At 43.7% G+C, this 24,703-nt stretch overlaps 2 protein-coding genes across 12 annotated transcripts in view; one reads left to right on the top strand and one right to left on the bottom strand.

Annotated features, from left to right (window-relative positions):
• The window catches only part of SAP130 (Sin3A associated protein 130), a 49,972-nt gene extending 44,865 nt beyond the window's left edge, over positions 1-5,107 (bottom strand). For 3 of the 6 annotated variants that reach the window (XM_075861410.1, XM_075861408.1, XM_075861409.1), the window contains exons 1-2: positions 4,866-5,107; positions 32-134 (exon numbers count right to left, since the gene is read on the bottom strand). In XM_075861410.1, coding sequence (XP_075717525.1) covers positions 32-128 — 97 coding nt within the window. In that variant the 5' untranslated portion in view covers positions 129-134; positions 4,866-5,107. The remainder of the gene's footprint in view (positions 1-31; positions 135-4,865) is intronic. The other 3 variants (XM_075861407.1, XM_075861411.1, XM_075861412.1) reach the window with 3 other exon arrangements.
• Positions 5,108-5,379: 272 nt separating this feature from the next.
• Positions 5,380-24,703, top strand: part of WDR33 (WD repeat domain 33) — a 135,246-nt gene continuing 115,922 nt past the window's right edge. Inside the window, exon 1 of one of the 6 annotated variants that reach the window (XM_075861406.1) lies at positions 5,380-5,402. Coding sequence is in view for 1 of the 6 variants with exons in the window: in XM_075861400.1 (XP_075717515.1) it covers positions 12,712-12,715 (4 nt within the window). In the remaining 5 variants the exon portion in view is untranslated. Of the gene's footprint in view, positions 5,403-12,585; positions 12,716-20,717; positions 20,903-20,942; positions 21,032-24,703 lie in introns of those variants that run through there. The other 5 variants (XM_075861400.1, XM_075861404.1, XM_075861403.1 and 2 more) reach the window with 5 other exon arrangements.

Below are 24,703 nucleotides of genomic sequence, written 5' to 3'. Positions count from 1 at the left end.
GTTATACATATTCACATCTCAGCGTGATTACCTGGCCCTTGGATATTCTGAGCCACAATCATTCCACCGCTTGTAATCTGTGGTGGGGGAATGGGAGCCGCTTGACGAGGGAACTGTTGCGAACTCATGTCCTCCTTACAAAACAAATAAAAATCTAAGATACGATGTGACAATAGATCACATGTATTTTTTTTATGTTTATTTGCAAGGACTAAAAGAGGACAAATATCTGTTCATGTAGATCATAAATATATCCCCACCAGTAGGAGTATAAACTGTATTTTCCATGCAACACTAGAAAAATTAAATGTATAAAGAATTTTAATCAGAGACCAGCAGTTTTCAAGAACTGCTTAATTTTAGTAAACAATATTCTTGGGTTCACACAGTTTTTTGCAGGCAGAAAATCTGCCTCAAAATTCCGTTTGGAATTTTGAGGCAGATTTTGCTCTGCCTGCACGCCGATTTTCACCCCAGGAAAAAACGCAGCGAAATAAACTCTCTGCTTCCCATTGATGTCAATGGGAGCTCAGAGACGTAAACGCCCAAAGATAGGGCATGTCCCTTCTTCCCGCGAGCCGTTTATTCCTCTCGCAGGGAAAAAAAAACGCCCCCGCTTCCCATTGAAAACAATGGGAGGCATTTTTGGCCCTTTCTTGGTGCTTTTTCTCACGTTGGCAGCCTGGAACAGAGTTTAACGAGTGCAGTGCTGCTTCTATGTAGGAAGCGCTGCACTCTCATGCCTGCTGGGGCTTTGAGGGCCCTGGAGTACACCCCCCCCCCCCCCCCACTGTATATAGTGCTACACACAACCTCCTGTAGATAGCGTCACACAAGCTCCCTCTAGGAGCAAAATCCCCGGCCAGCGATTCCCCTCCTAGAGGGAGCCCCCCAACGTCTCACCATCCCCCCTATAGATGGAGCCACGCCCATGCAGATAACACCAACCCACCTGTAGGTAGCATTCCAACTCCCCCCCCCCCCCTTACTTTAGATAGCACCACCTAAAATACCTCTAGAAGTGGAATCCCCAATGTCAGATCGCTCAGGCCGGGGATTCTGCTTCTAGAGAGAGCCCCTAACGTCACTGCCCATTTGGTCCATATATGGACCACGACGTCAGGGGCTACTCCCGGAGCAGAAACCCCAGCCAGAGCGCTGCCGACGCTCTGGCATGGGATCCTGCTTATATAGAGTTAGCCCCCGACGACACTGTCCATATATGGACAGAGATATCAGGGACGCACTCTAGGAGCGGAATCCCTAAACAGGACCCTTTTACATAGCATCCCCCCATAGCACCCCCCCTGCCATCTATGGGGGGGTGCTATGTAAAAGGGTCCTGTGTAGAACTACCCACAGGGGGGGCAGCGTGGCACTACCCACATGGGGGGCTGTGGAAGTACCTACAGAGGAAAGTGTGTGGCAAAAAATATACTAATGAAATTCATCCGTTTTTAAAAGTAACAGGGATAAAAACCGGATGCAAAACGGGTCAAAATTGGCCGTTAAAAATGGAAACACGGCCCAGAACGGAACAGATACAAAACGACAGAGGAAAAACTGACCAATTGATACCATAGAAGGCATCCCCTCCCCCTACCTTTCTGTACATAGCGCCACCGTTCCAGGAGAAGTCCCTGACTTCAATGTCCATATATGGACAGTGAAGTCAGGGACTTCTCCTGGTGCAGAAACACCGGTCACAGCTTCGGCAACGCTGTGGCCGGGGTTTGGGGACTCTGCTCCTACAGGGAGCAAAAATAAAATAAATAACCTCCTCCTCACATGCACTTCAAACTGTGAGGAGAGAGCGACGGAAGACACGGCCGTCTCTTGGAACGCGCCCGAAGATAGGGCATGTCCCTTCTTTCTCCCGCGAGACGGTTTTACCGCTCGCAGGAGAAAAACGCCTCTGCATCCCATTGAAAACAATGGGAGGCATTTTCAGGCTGTTTGAGACGAGTTTTGCTGCGCGGTTTCCACGTCAAAAAACTAGTCGACAAACTTAGTGTGAACATACCCGGTCGACACACGGACCGTTTATCAAGGCCCGAACCCGGTCGTGTGCAAGGGGCGTTAGAGATAGAGCATGCAGAGGGGAAACTGCTAAATCATGCAGGACACACATCATATAATGGCCAGATATAGTGTTATTCCTCATGTACACACACGACAGCTTATTCTGAAAAGTCACCTGAAATGTTAGGTCCGCTTAAAGGCCTGCTCACCCGGCGTGTATTTGACAGGTTTTACAAAATACGTGTTACAAAACGCTTGACTAAGCTTCCCATTGTTTTGGCCTTTTTTTAAACAAAAAAAAAAAGTGTCACACCAATTCTTGGCATGTAAAGCGTGCTGAAAACGTGCCAAATATTCCTATAGTCAATGGGAATCTGAATTACGCGCCAAAAAACTGGCCAAGGTTGTCAGTATTTTAAAAATCGTTTCACAAAGACGCTAGCGTAAGAAAGATCACAGCCTATTAGGCTCCATTCACATTTGTTGGATACAGATTTTAGAGCATATTCCGCATCAAAATCAAGGTCAAATCCTATGGCAATCCACATCTTATGCATGTCAATGGGGTTTCAACAACCCTATTCACATGCTAGGGAAAATTTTAGCTCGGAACACTGTCTGCATCATGGGGAAGAAAAAAGGAAACCAGTAGAATGCTAGCTATTTCCATGAACGCACAGAACAGCTAAGAAATAGACTCATAGGGTATGTTCACACGACAGCGTCCGTAACGGCTGAAATTACGGGGATGTTTCCGCCTGACAACATCCCCGTAATTTCAGCCGTAACGGCATGTGCAGGCGCTTGAACGCCGCGTCCATTACGGACGTAATTGGCGCTGCTATTCATTGGAGTCAATGAATAACGGCTCCAATTACGGCCAAAGAAGTGACAGGTCACTTCTTTGACGCGGGCGTCTATTTACGCGCCGTCATTTGACAGCGGCGTGTAAATATACGCCTCGTGTGAACAGACAAACGTCTGCCCATTGTTTTCAATGGGCAGATGTTTGTCAACGCTATCGAGGCGCAAACGCCCGAATTACGTCCGTAATTAGTGCGTGTGAACATACCCATAGAATGACAACGGTGCTAATCCTCGTGTGGATCTGTTGCAGAAGCCGCTCATGAGTGTAAAATGCTGGGTAGCATTTTCAATGTAACAGGTCCTTAATTTCAGAAAAAACACAAATCCAGGAACATAAAAGGATTAATTTATGATCAAAGTTTTAATTAGCGTAGATCAAGAGTGTGAAAATTGTCTGAATAGCAAGGGCAACACTGACCCTACTTTAGATTTATTTTTTTCCAGCAAATCCTCTGGTAGGTAAACAGCCCGGGGTAAAGGTGGACAGCACCTACTCTGATACACCGTAGAACACCCTCAATGAAGGAAAACTTTGTGCTGCTGATGTTTTTAGATCACAGCCTACACTGGACACAATGTAGCAAATCTTCAGCTGTGAGACCAAACCCCTAAGAAATTCTTCAGGGGACCTGGTCAATGTCAGCGGTATCCCCCAACAATCACGTGCGTATGGGAAAAGTCGGACTGAATAACCCCCCTTCTTATCGCTGTAGAGGAAGCAAGGGTCAGGTCCATCTGGATCTCACTTCAGCTATTCAAGTACCCACTTAGAATAACCGGACCGTCGTGTCTATAGGAGAGTATGGCCAGCTTTATGGCCGTATGGGATTCCAGCTTCTGAACGTAAAACAACCCATTAGTAAAATGCACAGGAAAAAAGAAAGGTTATGATTAGTGTTCACGTCTTGTATATCAGGAGACCAGCTTAGGCTTCGTTCACATCTGCGTCGGGACTGCGTTCATGGGTTCCATGGAGCTTTCCGACAGGGGAACCCATGAACGGAATCCAAACTGAAACCATAGGGTTTCTGCGAATCAGAAGCAAAAAATTCACAAGTATGGAAATAAAAGCCCCCTTTTCAAATATATTTCAAAAAGGCAAAACAAAAACATACCTCACGTACCATAACGTTTCATCCCATGTGACCACTGCAGCCAATCATAGGTTGCAGCAGTCACATGGGACACAATATTATCTGAGTTGGCCGCCTCAACAAACCAGACAGGGAAGCGTCGCGAAGGGAATGGAGTATACGTAATTAATTATTTTTTATTTGATGTGGACTTTTGTCCGGAATTTCCTGCGATATGTGGGTTGGATTTGTGGCAATTTTCTGCAGCAAATCCGACCCGTGTGAACATAGACTTGGCCTCCTGCACACTTTACGTATTTACTGTAGAAGTTCCGTTAAGATTTTGTGTGTGTGGAAAGTCCACAGTGAATTACAGTAGCAACAAAAGGGGAAAGAAATTTGAACAAGTCTCATCCACACGCTGCAGGAAAAAAAAAAAAAAAAGTGCGGAAATTCACCTGCGGTGCACCATGTCAATATATGATGTGGAAACGCAGCATTTCCACATGGAAACCCTGCAGTGTGCAGGGGCCATAGTAAACCAGCTGATCATAGGGGGTCGATCTCTGGAACTCCCAGTGATCAGCGGGAAGTCGCAGGCACATCTATATCGCGATTACATATTTTACACATGACACAGCTTGATACAATGCCAACATTATAAAGACTGCAGTGAGCAGGCCAGTGGTGAATGTGACAGTTTTATCCAGCGCTCCACTGATAACATGACCCATTCACCTTCCATTTACACACAATGTAATCAGTCCAGCAGTTTATAAAAAGTGCAATATCCACGTCGGTGACCAGTAGGGCACAACCGGGAGGCGCCGTTACACATTGAGGTGTCACGTCTCTTAGCAGAGACAACAATGTAAAAAAAAACAAAAAAAAAAGACCACATACATACGAGGCGATGGGCCCGCAGCACCTCAGTCCTCTCTTCGCCGCTGCAAAACAAATGACGATCACACTGTCAACGAGCCCACTGACTGCTCGGTTCTCTCAGATACTCTTTTGGCTTCCGGTTCCGGTCTCGGTCTTTCTCTTCCCTCAGTCTGACTGAACCGCGCTCCGCCACCAATCACGTGACTGATTAAGCCCCGCCCACCAGCGAAACAAGACGAACGGCGGCATCCAGAATCTCTACACATGACGTGTTTTTCTTTCTCGTTCCAATCAAGCTTTATTACTACGACAGACGCGGACAATTTATGTGCGATGGAATAAAGGATAACGCAACAAAATAAATAATAATGTATCACCAAGAGCAGAAAGAATGATCAGCTCTACTATTGGCTTGTCAGAATACTAACTACATAGCAGGACAAGTTGCTGCTGCATTGGTGTCCCTGGAAACAGGCGCAGACTACCGGGCGGACTGTGGGTGGTCTCTGGTATTCGTTTGTCTATCAGAGCACAGAAACTGTCAGTGATAGTAAAGTAAGGTTTGCATATTTTTAGAACTTGCGAGATCCACCCTCATTAGACGAACGTTCTATGAGTTATCAACGCGATCTTTATAAATAAAGTTTATTGAAATGTACACATGCAGCGCGGGTATGGACGAGGCTGTAGCCAGAAAGGCTTCACGGACGCTATCCAAGCACAGAAAACAGAGCAAACAAAACGTGAGATGTAGCCTATGGCCAGGGGCGTAACTAGGAAAGACTGGGCCCCATAGCAAACTCTTGACCGGACCTAATCCCCCCCCCCCCCCCCCCCGTGCCACAAGCATTCCCCCTTATAAATAGTGCCCCCTGTAGAATGTGCCATACAGCCCCCCTGTAGACAGTGCTATATAGCCCCGCCTATAGACCGTGTCACCCCATTTGTAGATAGCGCCCCACCTCCCCTTGTAGATAGTGCCATACAGCCCCCCTGTAGATATTGCCATAAAGCCCCCACTGTATATAGTGCCACACAGCCCCCCCTTAGTAGAAAGTGCCACACTCAGCCCCCTGTAGATAGAGCCACAGCCCTCTCCCTTGTAAATAGTGCCACACAGCTCCCCCCTGTGTATAGTGCCACACAGCTCCCCCCCTGTGTATAGTGCCACACAGCTCCCCCCTGTGTATAGTGCCACACAGCTCCCACTTGTGTATAGTGCCACACAGCTCCCACTTGTGTATAGTGCCACACAGCTCCCACTTGTGTATAGTGCCACACAGCCCCCCCCTTGTGTATAGTGCCACACAGCTCCCACTTGTGTATAGTGCCACACAGCTCCCACTTGTGTATAGTGCCACACAGCTCCCCCTTTGTGTATAGTGCCACACAGCTCCCACTTGTGTATAGTGGCACACAGCTCCCACTTGTGTATAGTGGCACACAGCCCCCCCTTGTGTATAGTGCCACACAGCTTCCACTTGTCTATAGTGCCACACAGCTCCCCCTTTGTGTATAGTGCCACACAGCTCCCCCTTTCTGTATAGTACCACACAGCTCCCCCTTTGTGTATAGTGCCACACAGCCCCCCTTTGTGTATAGTGCCACACAGCCCCCCCCCCCCACCTGTGTATAGTGCCACAAGGCAATGGCGCATCCGAGAAAGTTTTATCAGCCAGGGAGATGTCACTCAAACATGGAAAGGTGGGTTTGGAGGCAGGACTATGTGACTCTTCAGGGTAGCGGCACCGCCCCATGACCCTAAAATGAGCAACTAGCATATAGTGTGCGCCGTTTTAAAAGTGGCTTTTAAGAATTTTGCTGCATCTGAAAAAAACATACAAGGGAATGTTTGGAAATATTGTCAGGTCATGTATTCCTGCATGGTGGCGGTTTAAGGGGTTAAAACTACCTGACAGATTCCCATTAAAGGGGTTGTCCCAAGTTGATAAATGGTGCTAGTTAGCTCCCCCATGTAAAAATAAGAAGAATTCTAATTACCTGTCCGTCGTCCAGCGATGTCGTTTTCTTGATAACGTTGATTGAAGTTGCGGTCGGTCCCTCTTTGTATCCTGCTCGTTGCCTAGGTTCCCGGCCACCGCTATTTACCTTTAGCGGTGGCCGCGCATGCGTAATGACATCCTCTGCGTCCGGAGGAGAGGATGTCATTTACTCATGAACGCGCATCTCGGCGCATCTCGGCGCATGCGCAGGAGATGCAAGGAGATGAAGTGGAAGGCACCCGTCGCGAGAAGTCTGCGCTCCGCTAAAGGTAAGTGTGTGTGTGTGTGTGTGTGTGTGTGTGTGTGTGTCTGTGTTTGTGTATATATGGGTGTGTTTGTGTATATGTGTGTGTGTTTATGTGTGAGTGTATATATGGGTGTATTTGTGTGTATATGTTTGTGTATATTTTTGTGTTTGTGTATATTTGTGTGTGTGTATATATGGGTGTGTTTGTGTATATGTTTGTGTGTGTGTGTGTTTTTGTATATGTGTGGGTTTGTGTATGTGTTTGTGTATATATGGGTGTGTTTGTGTACATATGTTTGTGTGTATATGTTTGTGTGTATATGTGTGTGTGCTTTTTTGGTGTGTTTATGTGTGTGTGTTTGTGTATATGTGTGTGTGTGTGTATATATGGGTGTGTTTGTGTATATATGTATATGTTTGTGTATATGTGGGTTTGTTTGTGTACATGTGTTTGTGTGTATATGTGTGTTTGTGTATATGTTTGTGTGTGTGTATGTGTGTGTGTGTTTGTGTATGTGGGTGTGTTTGTGCATATGTTTGTGTGTATATGTTTGTGTTTTTGTATATGTATGTGTATATGTGTGTGTTTGTGTATAAATGGGTGTGTTTGTGCATATGTGTATATGTATGCATATGTGTGTGTGTGTTTGTGTATATATGGGTGTGTTTGTGCATATGTGTATAGGTTTGTGTGTATATGTTTGTGTGTGTTTGTGTATGTGTGTGTGTTTGTGTATATATGTGTGTGTGTGTATATATGGGTGTGTTTGTGTATATATGTGTGTGTGTGTATATATGTGTGTGTGTGTGTGTATATGTGTGTGTGTTTATGTGTGTGTTTGTGTAATATATGGGTGTGTGTTTATATGTGTTTGTGTATATGTTTGTGTGTGGTTGTTTGTGTGTGTGTAGGTGAGTATAAGTATCGGTATTGTTCACATTGCTAACTTTTTTTTAATGTTGTTGCAGATTTTGATGTACCGATTGGACTACGTCTTTCGATTCGTTGGACTACTGCGTAGATCTACGTTTTTTCACATTTTAATAAAATGGTTAACGAGGGTTTTGTTGGGGATTTCTTATTTCAATAAAAAAAATTTGTCTTTGTGTTTTTTTTTCAAACTTTATTAGTGCCTAGATAATGACAGTTGGCTGATTGACAGCGTCCATTATTAAGGCGGTACTTAGTGTTAGCCAGTGCAGAGGCTAGCACTAACCACCCATTATTACCCCGGTACCCACCACCACCAGGGGTGCCGGGAAGAGCTTGGTACGATCCAGTACCCGACCATCTGTTGTGATGGTCGGGTACTGGGGCGGCCGTAGGCTGGTATTATGAGGCTGGGAAGGGCCAAAAACAGTGGACCTTCCCACCCTTGTAATGCTAGGCTGCTGCTGCTGTGTTGTATCGGGCTGGTTATAAAAATGGGGGGGACCCCCACGTCGTTTTTTTGTAAAATTTAACAATAGACGTTGGGTCCACCACATTTTTAATAACCAGCCATATACAAGGCCGCAGCAGCCTGGCATTACACGGGTGGGAGGGGCCACTGGTTTAGTACATTCCCAGGCTAATAACACTGTGTTGTATGTGGCTGGTTATGATAAATTGGGTGGAACCCCATGTCTTTTTAATAAAAAAAATAAATAAATAATAAAAAAAAATGACGTGGGGTCCCCCCCATTTTTATAACCAGCCAGATACAACACAGCAGCAGCAGCCTAGCATTACAAGGGTGGGAAGGTCCACTGTTTTTGGCCCTTCCCAGCCTCATAATACCAGCCTGCGGCCGCCCCAGTACCCGACCATCACAACAGATGGTCGGGTACTGGATCGTACCCAGCTCTTCCCGGCACCCCTGGTGGTGGTGGGTACCGGGGTAATAATGGTGTTTAGTGTTAGCCTCTGTACCGGCTAACACTAAGCCTCCCCTTAGTAATGGACCTTGTCACTCAGACAGCGGCCATTACTAAAGTGATAGTAATAAAACTTGAAAAGAAAAGACAAAGATATAGATAAAATATTTTATTGAAATAAAGCACCCCCAACACAACCCTCATTAACCATTTTATTGATGAAAAAAAAAGCGTCATCTAAGTAGTCCTCGAAACCGACGTAGTCCAAACACCAAACCTGTAAAAAATCAAAAATATAAAAAAAAAAATGAAATAAAACATGTCGTAGGCTTACTTTCACTTTCATGTGTGATACTGACTGTTATACCATGTATAGAAGCCTGCGGCAAAGTTGGCTTAGATACAGGGTGCCAGCAGACAGTATCATACATGGCCATACAGACATATATACAAACAAACATACATACATACATGCAAACATACATGCACATATACACATACAAACATGACAACATACATACATGAAAACATACATACAAACATACATACATGCAAACATACCTACATGAAAACACATACATGAAAACACACACATACAAACATGACAACATACATACATACATACATGCAAACATACATACATGAAAACATACATACATGCAAACATACATGCACATATACACATACAAACATGACAACATACATACATGAAAACACATACATGAAAACACAAACATGACAACATACATACAAGAAAACATACATACAAGAAAACATACATACATGCAAACATACATGAAAACATACATACATGAAAACATACATGCAAACATACATGCACATATACACATACATGCACATACAAACATACATACAAGCAAACATACATACAAGCAAATATACATACAAGCAAACATACAAGCAAACATACATACATACATACATACATACAAGCAAGCATACATACATACATACATACAAGCAAACATACATACAAGCAAACATACATGCACATATACACATACATGCACATATACACATACAAACATGCAAACATACATACATACAAGCAAACATACATACAAGCAAACATACGTATATGCAAACATACATACATGCAAACATACATACAAGCAAACATACATACAAGCAAACATACATACAAGCAAACATACATACATGCAAACATACATACAAGCAAACATACATACCTACAAGCAAACATACATACAAGCAAACATACATACAAGCAAACATACATACAAGCAAACATACATACAAGCAAACATACAAGCAAACATACATACATGCAAACATACATACATACAAGCAAGCATACATACATACAAGCAAAAATACATACAAGCAAAAATACATGCACACATACACATACATGCACATACACATACAAATATGCAAACATACATACAAGCAAACATACATACAAGCAAACATACGTACAAGCAAACATACGTACAAGCAAACATACATACATGCAAACATACATACATGAAAACATACATACATGCAAACATACATGCACATATACACATACAAACATGACAACATACATACAAGAAAACATATACATACATACACACATACATACATACATACCAACATACATAACAACATACATACAAAAATAAACTCACCTAAGACGTTCCCACGAAGAGCTGAACGGTCCCGTCACTTTTCTTCTCCCATTCACAATAACAGAGCGGTGGGCGCAGATGAAGTAATCACGTGGGCCTGATATGATTACGTCATCTGCGCCACAACGCATTGTTACTATGAATGCGAGCGGCGCCAAGAAGAAGGAAGATGGCAAGTGACGGGACCGTTCAGAGTGCCGTTAGAACGTCTTAGGTGATTATTATTTTATTTTATATATTTTTAGTTGTTCGCCGGGTGCTGATGCAGCACCGATGCAGCGGGTACAAAAATGTAGTGACAGGGTGGGGGAGGGAAAAGTGGCTTGCCGAAACGGGGTGAATGTAGTGTAGTGTAGTGTAGTGTACAGTACATTCACGGTAAGTTCGTCTCAATCGGGCTTACCATGCCCGCTTGAGACGCACATTCTCCCGATGTTGCTAGAACTACAGTATCTAGCAACATCGGGAGCGCGCACACTGCAGAGCGGAGCGGCTTGATTGACATCGAGCCGCTCACGCCCCTTTTTAGAAAAGATAACCAGCACTTGCTGAGTTATCAAGTGTAAAAAAAAGGCACTTAGGAAATGAATTTTACATTTTTTTTAACACCAAATGTTTTAAAATTCATTTCCTGCTTAGAATGTATAAAAAAAAAAATTTTAGTCAACTTGGGACAACCCCTTTAAATATACAAAGCATTGGGAACAATTCCATCTGCCCTGCAATTTTTTTTATTATAAATATATCCTATAACTACAGATCCACAACCAAGCTCAGCACATAAATACAGCACCAGAACAAAGCTCTGACATATATACAGCACCAGAGCAAAGCTAAGTACATATATACAGCACTAGAACCAAGCTATGACATATATACAGCACCAGAAGAAAGTTCAGTACATAAATACAGCACTAGAACCAAGCTCTGACATATATACAGCACCAGAACAAATCTCAGTACATATATACAGTACCACAACTAAGATCAGGACATATATACAGCACTAGAACAAAGCTTAGTACATAAATACAGCACTAGAACCAAGCTCAGTACATAAATACAGCACCAGAACAAACCTCAGTACATAAATACAGCACTAGAACCAAGCCCATATATATATACAGAACCAGAACAAACCTCAGTACATAAATACAGCACTAGAACTAAGCCCATACATATATACAGCACCAGAACCAACCTCAGTACATAAATACAGCACCAAAACCAACCTCAGTACATAAATACAGCACTAGAACCAAGTTCAGTACATATATACAGCACCAGAACCAACCTCAGTACATAAATACAGCACTAGAACCAAGCCCATACATATATACAGCACCAGAACCAACCTCAGTACATAAATACAGCACCAAAACCAACCTCAGTACATAAATACAGCACTAGAACCAAGTTCAGTACATATATACAGCACCAGAACCAAGCTCAGTACATAAATACAGCACCAGAACAAACCTCAATACATCCCCAGAACCAAGCTCAGTACATATATACAGCACCAGAACCAACCTCAGTACATAAATACAGCAACAGAACCAACCTCAATACATCCCCAGAACCAAGCTCAGTACATATATACACAGAACCAAAACCAAACTCATACGTATATACAGCACCAGAACCAAGCTCAGTACTTACATACAGCATCAGAACCAAGATCAATACATATATACAACACCAGGACAAATACAGCTCATTTTAGTGCAACCCTGCCGTATAGGTTTGTACGGCTTAAAACTACAGTTCCCAGCATGGCCTGAACAATGGTGAGGGTATACTGGGAGATGCGGTTTCACCAAAAAAAATCATATCATAATCATCTCGCTGCAGATCATACAGTGACTACAGTGATGATTAGGGGCAGAATAAACATTTACATTAAGTGACTCACCGGTGACGTCTCAGATTCTAGTTATTTTCTTCTCCCTCCGGTCAGACCTCTATGATGGATTTCCCCCGGCCATGACCCATTTCTGCAGTTTTACTCGTACCCCCTGAGGAAGCATCTAACGGCGAAACGCGCGTTGGGGTCCCTGTGGTTGAGCCAACATGAATCTGTAATACTCTCCCTCTATATAATGGGTAAGACTACATGCTTGACTACTTATGATTGATACTGATTACTCCCTCTGCCACCCCTCCACCTTTATTAGATGGTTACATATAGGGGTTATCAGAGGACATTAGGGTGCTTCAGCTTGGAACCGAGTGTGGCTGAGAAATCTCACATAATCTTTATAGGCAGTCTATGCAGTCTGTAACCAATCCATTATATTTTTTTATTCAGTACTTTCCTTGTTGTGCTCTAAAATACCGCAGTGTTAATACCAGAGTCTTAAACCTAGATGTTTTTTAAGTGTATGTTATATTTGTGCAATAAAATTGTTGTATTTTCATATATACTTTGACTACGAGCTCTATTTTTTCGGTATGGTTCTATAAGTTTTACGCTCACATGTCTTCAGCTTCTCCCTTTTAAAACATTTCTGCACCTATAAACAAAGTTAAAATTCTCAACACCTCTTGCACCTCTAACTATAATAGCGCTATACACTGTGTCCCTGATTATAATAGTACCATACACTGTCACACACACACACACACACACACACACACACACACACACACACCGTGCCCCCTGTAGATAGTGCCCCCATAGCCACCATGCTGCCCTACATATAGCTTCCCCTATAGGTAGTGCTCCATATATAGCCCACCTCTGTAGACAGTGCCCTACATATAGCCACCCTGTTGCTAGTACCCCACAGGTAACCCACCCCTGTATATAGTGTCCCACATATAGCCCACCCCAAGAGAAAGTGCCCTAAAAAATAGCTCCCCTATAGATAGTGCTCTACATATAGCCCACCCCTGTATAGTGTCTCACATATAGCTCCCCCTGTATATAGTGCCCCACATATAGACCCCCCTGTAGATAGTGGCCCACATATAGACCCCCCTGTATATAGTGGCCCACATATAGATCCCCCTTGTAAATTGTGCCCCACATCCACACATACAGACCACCCCTGTAGCTAGTGTCCCACATATAGACCCCCCTTGTATATAGTGGCCCAGATATAGACGACCCCCCTGTAGATAGAGCCCCCACCTATAGATAATGCCATTAACAGTTTTATGAGAGAAAAAAAACAAAAAAACTTTACATACTCACATGATCCCGTTCGCTGGCGATGCAGATCTGCTCTCTTCTGAGTGGGTCTGCAGGAGCTGAATGAGCGTTGTCCAATTACGCTGATTGGCGGGGCAGAATGACTTGCCCCGTCAATCAGGGCCTTTCAAGCATGGAAGCGGCGCGATGACATCATCGCGCCGCTAGCCAATCAGCGTCATTGTAATGCGCTCGATGGTCAGGCATTCAGCGCTAGTGCATGTATTTGGCTGTCGCTATCACCGGGGCCCCCTCCGGTGCTAGCGACGCCTACAGGCATGAGAGGGCCTGTGTCGCCCGGCCCATACTTGTTGGAGGCTTGGCGGCGCGGGCCTCATAGTAGTGGCGCCACTGCTATAGCAGCCGTAACGGCTGCTAGCGGCGCCACCGGGCATATGGGGGGGCGTGTCGGCTGGCGGCACGGGCCTCCTCAAGTCGCGGGCCCCGTAGCAGCCGCTACGGTTGCTACCACGGTAGTTACGCCACTGCCTATGGCCACTCATCAGCATATCACTAGAAAAAAGTAAAAGCCGGAATCTTATTGGTTGCTCAGGACAACCGCTGCACTTTGTGGGTTGTTTAATTTACTCGTTCCATAATATATAAACAAAAGTACAGTGTATATAGCGGTTATGCCTAAAGCTGGCGCTATGTTTGTGATTTTGGAGGGCAAACCTATGAACCATTTGTCATTCCGGGGCAGTTTAGTTAAATTCGTCAAGTAATGACAATAGTGGCGGAAGCCTATTAGGGTCTAGTTACGCCACATTTGGTGTGTCATTTAGATTATGCACGGCCAAATACTTCCGGCTATATACTGATTGTGTCCATAGACCCATATGGACCTGACGGATGACAGAAGAGTGTATTTTTTTTACATGGCAGCCTATCGATAACGTATACAACTGTATGGTATACAGCTGTATATGTCGGGGGTTTATGTTTGGCACATACGTCTGGAGATTTTTCCCTACGTGTGTGTCGAACATAAACATTTAATGTGGTGTGAATATAGGCTTAGGGCATGTTCACATGGTTTATTTTCTGGCTTATCTCAGAGTGTAAAACAGTTGTATTGCAATCCGAAATACACGTCAAAAATGCCTGCAAACAACTTTCCTTTATTTTTGATGGTAAACAGCTGTGTAGTTTATACAAGGTGTAATTTTACTCCACTGTAAACACTGTAAAAATATGCCTCATAAAAAAGAAGTGATATGTGACTTCTTGAGGCGTTTTTGAAGCACATTTTTAACATTGCTAAGGGTTCATGCCAAAAAAAATGCATCGAAAAAAACGCTTGGCAAATATGTTTAAAAAATGCCTGGTTTCAGGTTTTGTATTTTTCTTTACACATAAGTTGTGTAAATCTACTCCTGATCTGTCTTTATTCAGGTTGCTCATTTATGAGGACTACACCCGAGCAGAAACCAAAAATATGCAAATGCATCAGATCAAGTTTTGACCTTTAGGGTATGTTCACACGGCAGCGTCCGTAACGGCTGAAATTACGGGGATGTTTTCAGGAGGAAACATCCCCGTAATTTCAGCCGTACCGGCATGTGCAGGCGCTTGAACACCACGTCCATTACGGACGTAATTGGCGCTGCTTTTCATTGGAGTCAATGAATAACGGCTCCAATTACGGCCAAAGAAGTGACAGGTCACTTCTTTGACGCGGGCGTGAATTTACGCGCCGTCATTTGACAGCGGCGCGTAAATATACGCCTCGTGTGAACAGACAAACGTCAGCCCATTGCTTTCAATGGGCAGATGTTTGTCAACGCTATCGAGGCGCATTTTTTGGACGTAATTCGGGGCAAAAACGCCCGAATTACGTCCGTAATTAGTGCGTGTGAACATACCCTTATTAGGCATCTGACTACTGTGGCAAGACCAACGGCAACAAATTACCTAAATCTGTTGTTTTTGACAACTAAAAAAAAACCGATGTAGCGACAGCTTAACCCCTTAGTGACCACCAATACGCCTTTTTACGTTGGTCACTAAGGGGCCTTAGGCTAGGCTGACGCCTTTTCACGTGAGCCTAGTCTAACTCCTGCACGGGTCTCCCGTGCAGGCTGGAGCCGGGGCTCAGCTGTCTGATGACAGCTGAGCTCCTGCTCCAACGCCCGCGATCGAAGTTTACTTCAATCGCGGCCGTTAAACCCGTTAAATGCCGCCGTCAATAGCGACCGCAGCATTTAACGTTGTTTACAGAGGGAGTGAGCTCCCTCTGTCACCCATCGGCGGCCCGCGAATGCAATCGCGGGTCTCCGATGGGGTATCATGGCAGCCGGGGGCTTGATAAAAGCCCCCAGGTCTGCCCTGGACATATGCCTGTTAGGACGCGCCGGAGGCACGTCCTAACAGATTGCCTGTCAGATTTACACTGACAGGCAATAATGCTCTGGTATACGAAGTATACCAGAGCATTATAGCAGCGATCTGAAGATCGCACAGTAAAGTCCCCTAGTGGGACTAATGAAATAAATAATAAATGTGACAGGTCACTTCTTTGACGCGGGCATCTATTTACGCGCCGTCTTTTGACAGCAGCGCGTAAATATACGCCTCGTGTGAACAGACAAACGTCAGCCCATTGCTTTCAATGGGCAGATGTTTGTCAACGCATTCAAGCCGTAATTTCGGACGTAATTCGGGGGTTAATACGCCCGATTTACGTCCGTAATTAGTGTGTGTGAACATACCCTTAGGGGCGTATTAGGGGCGTTTTTTCAGGCGTAATTCGAGATGTAAAATGCCCGAATTACGCCTGAAAACACTACGTTTGAACATACCCTAATTATGGAGCCATTCATTTCTATTGGCCACTGACACCTTTCAGCATATTTACGGATGGGTGTCCGTGCTGAAAAAATTATGGAACCTGTCCTATTCTTGTCAGTATTTACGGCAAGGACTTTCCCATAGAAGTCTAGGGGAGCTTCTGCAAATACGGACGGTATACGGATGTGCATCCGTATACTGTCCGTATTTACGGAAGCGTTGCTATGCAACATGCTGATGACATAATTCGCATCCTTCCTCTTTTTTTCACAGACCCGTATATACTGATGCAATACGGACTGTATTTACGGACACCCTTCCGTATATACTGATAATGGCCTCATGCACACGAACGTAAAAACGCCCGTAATAGACTTCTATTGGCCACAGGTACCTTCCCGTATGCTTACGGGAAAGTGCGCGTGCCGTTGAAAAATATGGAACATGTCCTATTTCAGGCCGTAATAACGGCACGTGCAGGCCCATAGAAGTCTATGGGGCTCCCGTAATTACGGGTGGCTACGTGTGTGCACCCATAATTACGGGAGCGTTGCTAGGCGATGTCAGGGGATAGTCACTGTCCAAGGTGCTGAAAGAGTTAACTGATCGGCAGTAACTCTTTCAGCACCCTGACAGTGGCTACCGCTGGAGTTAATAGTATTAAAAGTTACCTTACCCAGAACTCTTCTTCTTCCTCCAGTCCGGCCTCCCGGGATGAAGTTTCATCCCATGTGACCGCTGCAGCTAATCACAGGCTGCAGCGGTCACATGGACTGCTGCGAAATCCAGGGAGGTCGGACTGGATGTCAAGAGAGGGACGCGTCATCAAGACAACGGCCGGGGTACGTATTAACTTTTTTTTTACTTTCGAACGCTGCGGAATCTCTGCCCGAAAGTGTTGCCCCTTCTCTCTATCCTGATAGGGAGAAGGGGCTGCCGATTAGTGCAGAGAAAACGGGTCCGTAAATACGGGTGGAATACTGGTGACACCGGACCCGTATTTACGGGCATGGGTCCATAAATACTAGTGGAATACGGGTCGAATGGACCCGTATTTACTACAAGAATAAATTGAGTTGCATGTATCCTCTAGAATGCAGCTGTAGTTCAATAAAAATAAAATTGGAAAGTCGCGCTGAGGGTAAGGTCTAACAGAAAAATTGGCCTTGTTGCCATGGAACCAATCAAAGCTCAGTTCATATTTCCAAAGCAGAGATCTTATTGGTTACTATGGGCACCAAAGCCAATTTTGATAATCGTTCTCTTGTGTGGAGTCCTGAGCAACAACCCCTATGACAACTATTAGGCTGTGGCTGCATAAGGCCACATGTAGCGGCAGTGACCGGGCTGCGATGCGGCCTACAGCCGAGCCAGCACCATGTTCGTAAAATTGTGCGGCAATAAAAGATATATTCATTAATGGCCACATGATTTTTCAGGCTAAGGCAGACATGGGCAAACTACGGCCCGCGGGCCACATACGGCCCGTTAGGCTTTTTAATCCGGCCCGCCGAACTTGTCCAAATCATAGTAAAAACCTCCTTTTTTTTCCCCTTTCCCTGCAATGCCCACGTTTTCCCAATAGATGGCGCACTCAAAACACATTGACCGTTGTTAACTCCTTAACGCCGAAGGACGGATATATCCGTCCTCAGCAGCTGCTAGTTCGCGCAGGAGGACGGATATATCCGTCCTGTGATGGCGCGGGTACTACCAGTGTACCCACGCGATCAGCGGCAGGAGCACGGCTGTTATACACAGCCTGGCTCCTGCTGCAACTGCCGGAATCGAAGCGCGCTCCGATTCCGGCAGTTTAACCCATTAAATGCCGCTGTCAATAGTGACAGCGGCATCTAATGTGTTTGACAGAGGGAGGGAGCTCCCTCTGTCACCCGATCGGCGCCCCCGCAAACAAATCGCGGGTCGCCGTCAGGTTTCCATGATAGCCGGGGGTCTAACAAAGACCCCCAGGTCTGTCTTCCGCAACTGCCTGTTTGGCGATGCCGGAGGCATGACCTAACAGGTTGCCTGTCAGTTTTACACTGACAGGCAATAATGCTTTGGTATACTAAGTATACCAAAGCATTATATATGCGATCGGCACATCGCATAGTGAAGTCCCCTGGTGGGACTTAAAAAAAAAATGTCAATCAGTTAAATAAAGTTTGTTGAAAAAAAATAAAATAATTACAGTCAAAATCAAATAAAACTACTTTTTTTGCCCAAAAAGTGGTTTTATTCAGTAAAAGTGTCAAAACAAATAACACATACACATATATGGTATCCCCGCGATCATAACAACTTGACCAATAAAATGAACACATTAATGAAACCGCCGGATGTACGGCGTCCAAAAAACCCGCAAAAAACAACGGCAAAATTCTCTCTTTTCTCCCATTCCCCCCATAAAAAATAAAATAAAAGTTAATCTATAAGTCCTATGTACCCCAAAATAGTACTAATGAAAACTACGCATTGGCCCGCAAAAATCAAGCCCACATACGGCTACATCGACGGAAAAATAAAAAAATTACGCCTCTTGGAACGCGGCGATGCAAAAACAAGTAATTTTTTTCTAAAAGGGTTTTTATTGTGCAAACATAGGAAAACATATAAAACCTTTACATATTTGGTGTCCTCGTAATCGTGCCGACCCGTAGAATAAAGGTAACATGTTATTTATGCTGCATAGTAAACGGCGTAAATTTATAACGTGAAAATTAATGCTGGAATAGCTGCTTATTTTCAATTCTCTCCTAAAATAAAGTTAATAAAAGTTAATCAATATATTGTAAGCATCTAAAAATGGTGCAATTACAAAATGCAACTCGTCCCGCAAAAAACAAGCCCTTATACGGCTATGTCGACGTAATAAAAAAAAAGTTACGACTCTTGGAATGCGACCGTGAAAAAACAAAAAATAATCCTTGGTCATTAACGTGCAAAATGGCCCGGTCATTAAGGGGTTAATGTGGCGCGTATTTCTCTTTATTTCACTTTAATTTTCACTTCGTTTCACGTCACCATTAAGCCCTTCGGTTTTCAAAGAGTACAATATCAGCCGTCACTTTGCCACGAAGCATGCAAACTATGCTAGCAAGCAGTCAACACAAGAACGGGCGGCTACTGCTCAGAGGTTGGCAGCTAATTTACAGAGTCAACAGAACTTTTTTCTTGATAAATCACAGTGCGTATGTTATTTTAATCTATTTACATTTCCTCCTCCCAGTATCTGCGAAATAGTATGTAAATGCCATATCTTGCATATTCCTTGAGACAAATTTATTAACTGATAAGGGCTATTTTTCACATTTGAAAGACAGTTAATAAATTGGGTTGTAGTGTTCTTACTGTGCTATGAGGTTTGCACACACTACATTTAATGCTTTAGTATATCCGGCCCAAACACTCCCTCCAAATGCTCCTGGCCCGGCCCCTCTGTCAAATTTTAGAACCCATTGTGGCCCGCGAGTCAAAAAGTTTGCCCACCCCTGGGCTAAGGGATGTTTTATACCCAACAACGCGCTGCCATTAAAAGACAATTTGACAGCCGCGCCAAACATGGTGCCAGCGCAACTGTTGGCCACATCACAGCTGGGTCAGTTCCGCTCTGTGTGGCCTCACCCTAACAAAAAAGCCTCCATATAACCCCAGCCTAATAGTTGGAATAGGGGTTGTTGCTCAGGACTACACACGAGAGCTTTATAAGCCACATTTATCAAAATTGGCTTTGTTGCCCACATCAACGAATCAGAGCGCTGCTTTCATTTCTTAAACTGCTCTGGAAATATGAACTGAGCTCTGATTGGTTCCCATGGGCAACAAAGCCAATTTTTCTGTTCGATCATTTTGATAAACAAGACCAATAACTTTCGTTTACAGGTGTTTTCTAGTGATACATTCCATAGCAATTTACAATTATGTCCTAAATAACAGAAGCAAAGTGCATGGGAAAAGTGAGCGAATATTATAGATCAATAAACATAGTACGCTATGATAATTGTTTTGTAGAAATAAGTAGTCTATACACAACAGTCTTTTATTTTTGTAAATAAAGTTTCGGAAAATAAAAAAAAAACAGTGCTGACGTAATTTTGAGCCGCTAGCTTTATTCAGGGAAGGGGCGGGCCGTCGTGTCACGTGATTAATGGCGGAGCGCGGCATAGCACGGCCGAGGGGAGAGAAAGACCGAGACAGGAACCGGAAGCGTAAAGCGTCTTAGAGAACCGCGTAGTCGTTAACGAAAAGGGGGTGATTAAGAACCAGGAGGTGACGGAGGGCATTGGCCCTAGCTTCGTATGTATATAGTACGTTCCTGCATGGTGGATTTCCCAAACAGTAGGCCTTTCATTTACCGGCGGCTGCTGCTGTTCTCCAGTTGCCGGTGTAGCTGTAGTAACATTGTACGGAGTTATGGGTATCCGCTGTGCTTTCAGGTATCACTGTACTGGCAATGGCCTCCCACATTAGTATCGTGCACCTGGGAATCGTGTGTGTAGTTTGGGCCTGGCATAAAAAATTACTCATGGACTTACACACATCATATGTGAGGTAGAAGCCTGAAGAAGGTGGCGCTCCCTGCATGGGTAGTGGGGTGATCGTAACTTGCATGGGATGCCTGTGTGTCTGGAGTGTTGTGGCTGATATCTTGAGGTGGAAAGTTGTTGTAGTTTATAAGGATATATATGTATAGGTTTGGCTGGCATCTAATAATGTACAACAATAACTTCTAATGTACATTGAACGCTTTTCTGATCTCCACAGTGTTTTATTGAGATCTCAATACAAAGCCAGTGTAGGTGATATTCTCTTTACAACATCACACTGGTGCTTTTCCCCTACACAATGGAGATTTATCAAAACTAGTGCAAATGAAAAATTGCACATAGCAGCCAATCAGATTTCTCCTCATTTTTCAAAGGCCCTTTGGAAGATGAAAGCAGACACTTGATTGGTTGCTATGGCAACTGCTCCACTTTACCTTTGAACCAGTTTTGATAAATCTTGTGTTTTTCATGTTTTTTTATATAATACTGAAACGAAAATCAATTGAGAGAGATTGAAATGAATGGCAGCCATTAGTACCCATTTCGTTTTTGATCTGTTAAAGGGGTTGTCTAACTAGAACAACCCCTTTCAAATGTGAGCCAGTCTCAAAGCTTTGCCAAGCCAGACATCTCTCCATGGCAACCATTCAGATGGTGGCTCTTTGGCTAATAGAGGGGGGTCATGAGTGGTGGGCCCCCCTCTTTGATGTCCATATTCCCTAATGGAGCATGACTCCATCTGTCATACGGATTCTTTGTACTGTATCACCGTGCTGCCAATACTCCTAGTAATTTGCTGCTGGCACTTGGAGCGTTAGATGCCAGACTCTTCCTAGTTTGGCGGATACGACACACTGTAGAATAAGACTTGGGGTATGTTCACACGCAAACTCAAAAATATCTGAAAATACGGAGCTCTTTTCAAGGGAAAACAGCTCCTGATTTTCAGATGTTTTTTAAGCCAGTCGCATTTTATACAGATGTTTTTGGAGCAGTTTTCAATAGTTTATGAAAAACGTCCCAAGAAGTGGCCTTCAAAACGGCCGCACAAAAAAACGGCTATGTCTGAACAGAACGCCGTTTTTCCCATTTCAATCAATTGGCAGATGTTTGGAGGCGTTCTGCTTCCGATTTTTTTTCGGGCGTTTACGGCCCGAAAATAGGCTGTGTGAACATAGCCTTATTTTCTATACTGAAGCAAGCAGTTACCACTTCAACAATTGTATGTTCCTAATTTGTTACCTGATCGCTATATCTACCTAGCAGGTCAGCCATTTGGTATCAACAAACCTCATGACTATCACTTTAAAGGGTTGCTAAACTTTCAAAAAACTTTGGACGTATCACATGTCAGAAGTTTTGATCGGTGGCGGTCTGAGCACTTCGGACCCCCCATCGCTAAAATGAAACCGCAGAAGCGCTTGGATGAGCTCTGAGCCGCTTAGTTTTTGATTGCTTTTTTTTCTCGGATAGCCGAGCACTTAGTGTACGGGCTCATATACTTTCTATTAAGCCCATACACCAATTGCTGGGCTTTCCGAGAGAAGTCGATCAGAACTAAGAGGCTCAGCGCTCAACCAAGCGTTACTGCCGCTTCGTTTTTTACTCTTATAGAGGATCTTGTTAGTGGGACTGAGTTACTAAGCATGTGTGGCCACCGCTGCTGTCCACCTAATGTGGCCTTCCTAAAAAGGAATAAAAAGAACGCCAGGGAGCTCAATAACATTAATGTAACAGAAATATCTAGACACAGAAGCCCAACCGCTCAATTTTGACGGTGGTCGGTGCAGGTACCAAGTCTAAAGTGACGTCTTTTGGCGCTGCATTCGTGCTCTAAGCAGGAGCTGTTACTAAGGGCTACTGTACGTAGAGCAGCCTCTTTAGTATGGCTAGGATCGGAGGAAACTCAGATCCTGGTCATTTCACCCTTAGCCACGGTTCGTTACCGCGGCATGATCAAAAGGGACTACACCCATCGATCGCAGCACTCGATTACCTGGTGACTCTATTGGGGACTAGGGGAACCTTCTGCAGTCAGCCCTGGGGACCTCGAAAGAACCCCAGGGCTGTCTGTTCTGTAAGCCTGCTGTTAGTGTGCATACAAGAGTATGCTAATACATTTATAAGTGTAAAATAAAGTTGTTAAAAAATTATCCTTTAAAAAAAAAAAAATTTAACGAAGAAATATACAAATGTCAACTAAAAAAGTCATTATTTAATATAAAATATATTTTACTACCCATATATTACATAAAAAACAGAAACCTACAGATTAGGTATCCACAGGATTAACATATTATTTTGCTTAAAATGTCAACGAATTAAAAATAAAAATTTTTTTTTTTTAATTCTATGTTCACGTTGCAATAATTACATAAATTACGGTACATTACCTACGGCTTCGGTGACAGCGGATCCTGCCCAGCTGTTATCGGTCAAATCTAAGTTTACAATTTAGGCTTCGTTTACATCCACGTCCGGACTCCGTTCTTGGGTTCCGTCTTACCTTTCCGTCAAGGGAACCCATGAAAGGAAACCTTAGGTTTCCGTTTGCATCACCATTGATTTCAATGATGACTGATCCATTTGTCACCGTTGTGTAAGGTTTCCGTCATTTTGTCGAAATGAATAGCGCAGTCGACTATGGTATTGATTCCGTCAAAACAACGCAACCCTTACACAATGGTGACAAATGGAAAGCATTTGCACCAGATCTATCACTATTGAAATCTATTATTCTGAGATTTGTCTTCTCGTTACACATTGGACTTTGTTATTGGTAAAATTTGCTCGATACATTCAGTATTTAATTGTGAATTTTTTTCATTAATTTAAATGTATCTGCTTGTAAGACGAATAGTTATAACACAAAATAGTTGCTAATTAACATCCCCCATAGGTCTACTTTAGGTTGGCATAGTTTTTTGAACATCCTTTTATATTTTTTTTTTTAGGACGTTACAAGGCTTAGCCTTTTGAAATTCTCTTGAAAATGTGAGAAATTTCTGCTAAACTTAAATTTTCAATTTTCAGTGAAAATTAAAAAACAAACATTTTTTTTTTCAATAAGATGTTGCTTTAGCTCAAACTTTTTCATTTTCTCAATAAATAAAGGAAAAAAAAAAAAAGAACTCCAACCTTTGTAAAGCAACTTCTCCAGAGTATGGCAATACCCCATATGTGGTCGTAAACTGCTGTTTGGGCACACGGTAGGGCTCAGAAGAGAAGGAGCACTATTTGGCTTTTGGAGCGCATATTTTGCTGGATTTGTTTCTGTGCGCTGTCACATTTGTAAAGCCACTGTAGGACCAATACAGTGGAAACCCCACAGAAGTGACCCCATTTTGGAAACTACACAACTCAAGGTATGGGGTGTAGTGAGAATGTTAACCCTGCATGTGTTTTACAGAAAATAGCATACACTCAATGTTGCAGAGTGAAAATGGCAATTTTTCCATAGGTATGCCAATATGTGGTGCCCAGCTTGTGCCACTATGAAAAGACAGCTCTCTAATTATTAGGCCTCCTTCGTACGAACATTGAATACGTCCGTGTGACGGA

This window comes from Rhinoderma darwinii, chromosome 4 (assembly GCF_050947455.1).
Source record: "Rhinoderma darwinii isolate aRhiDar2 chromosome 4, aRhiDar2.hap1, whole genome shotgun sequence".
Taxonomy (NCBI): domain Eukaryota; kingdom Metazoa; phylum Chordata; class Amphibia; order Anura; family Rhinodermatidae; genus Rhinoderma; species Rhinoderma darwinii.
This window is presented reverse-complemented; position numbering and strand designations above follow the sequence as displayed.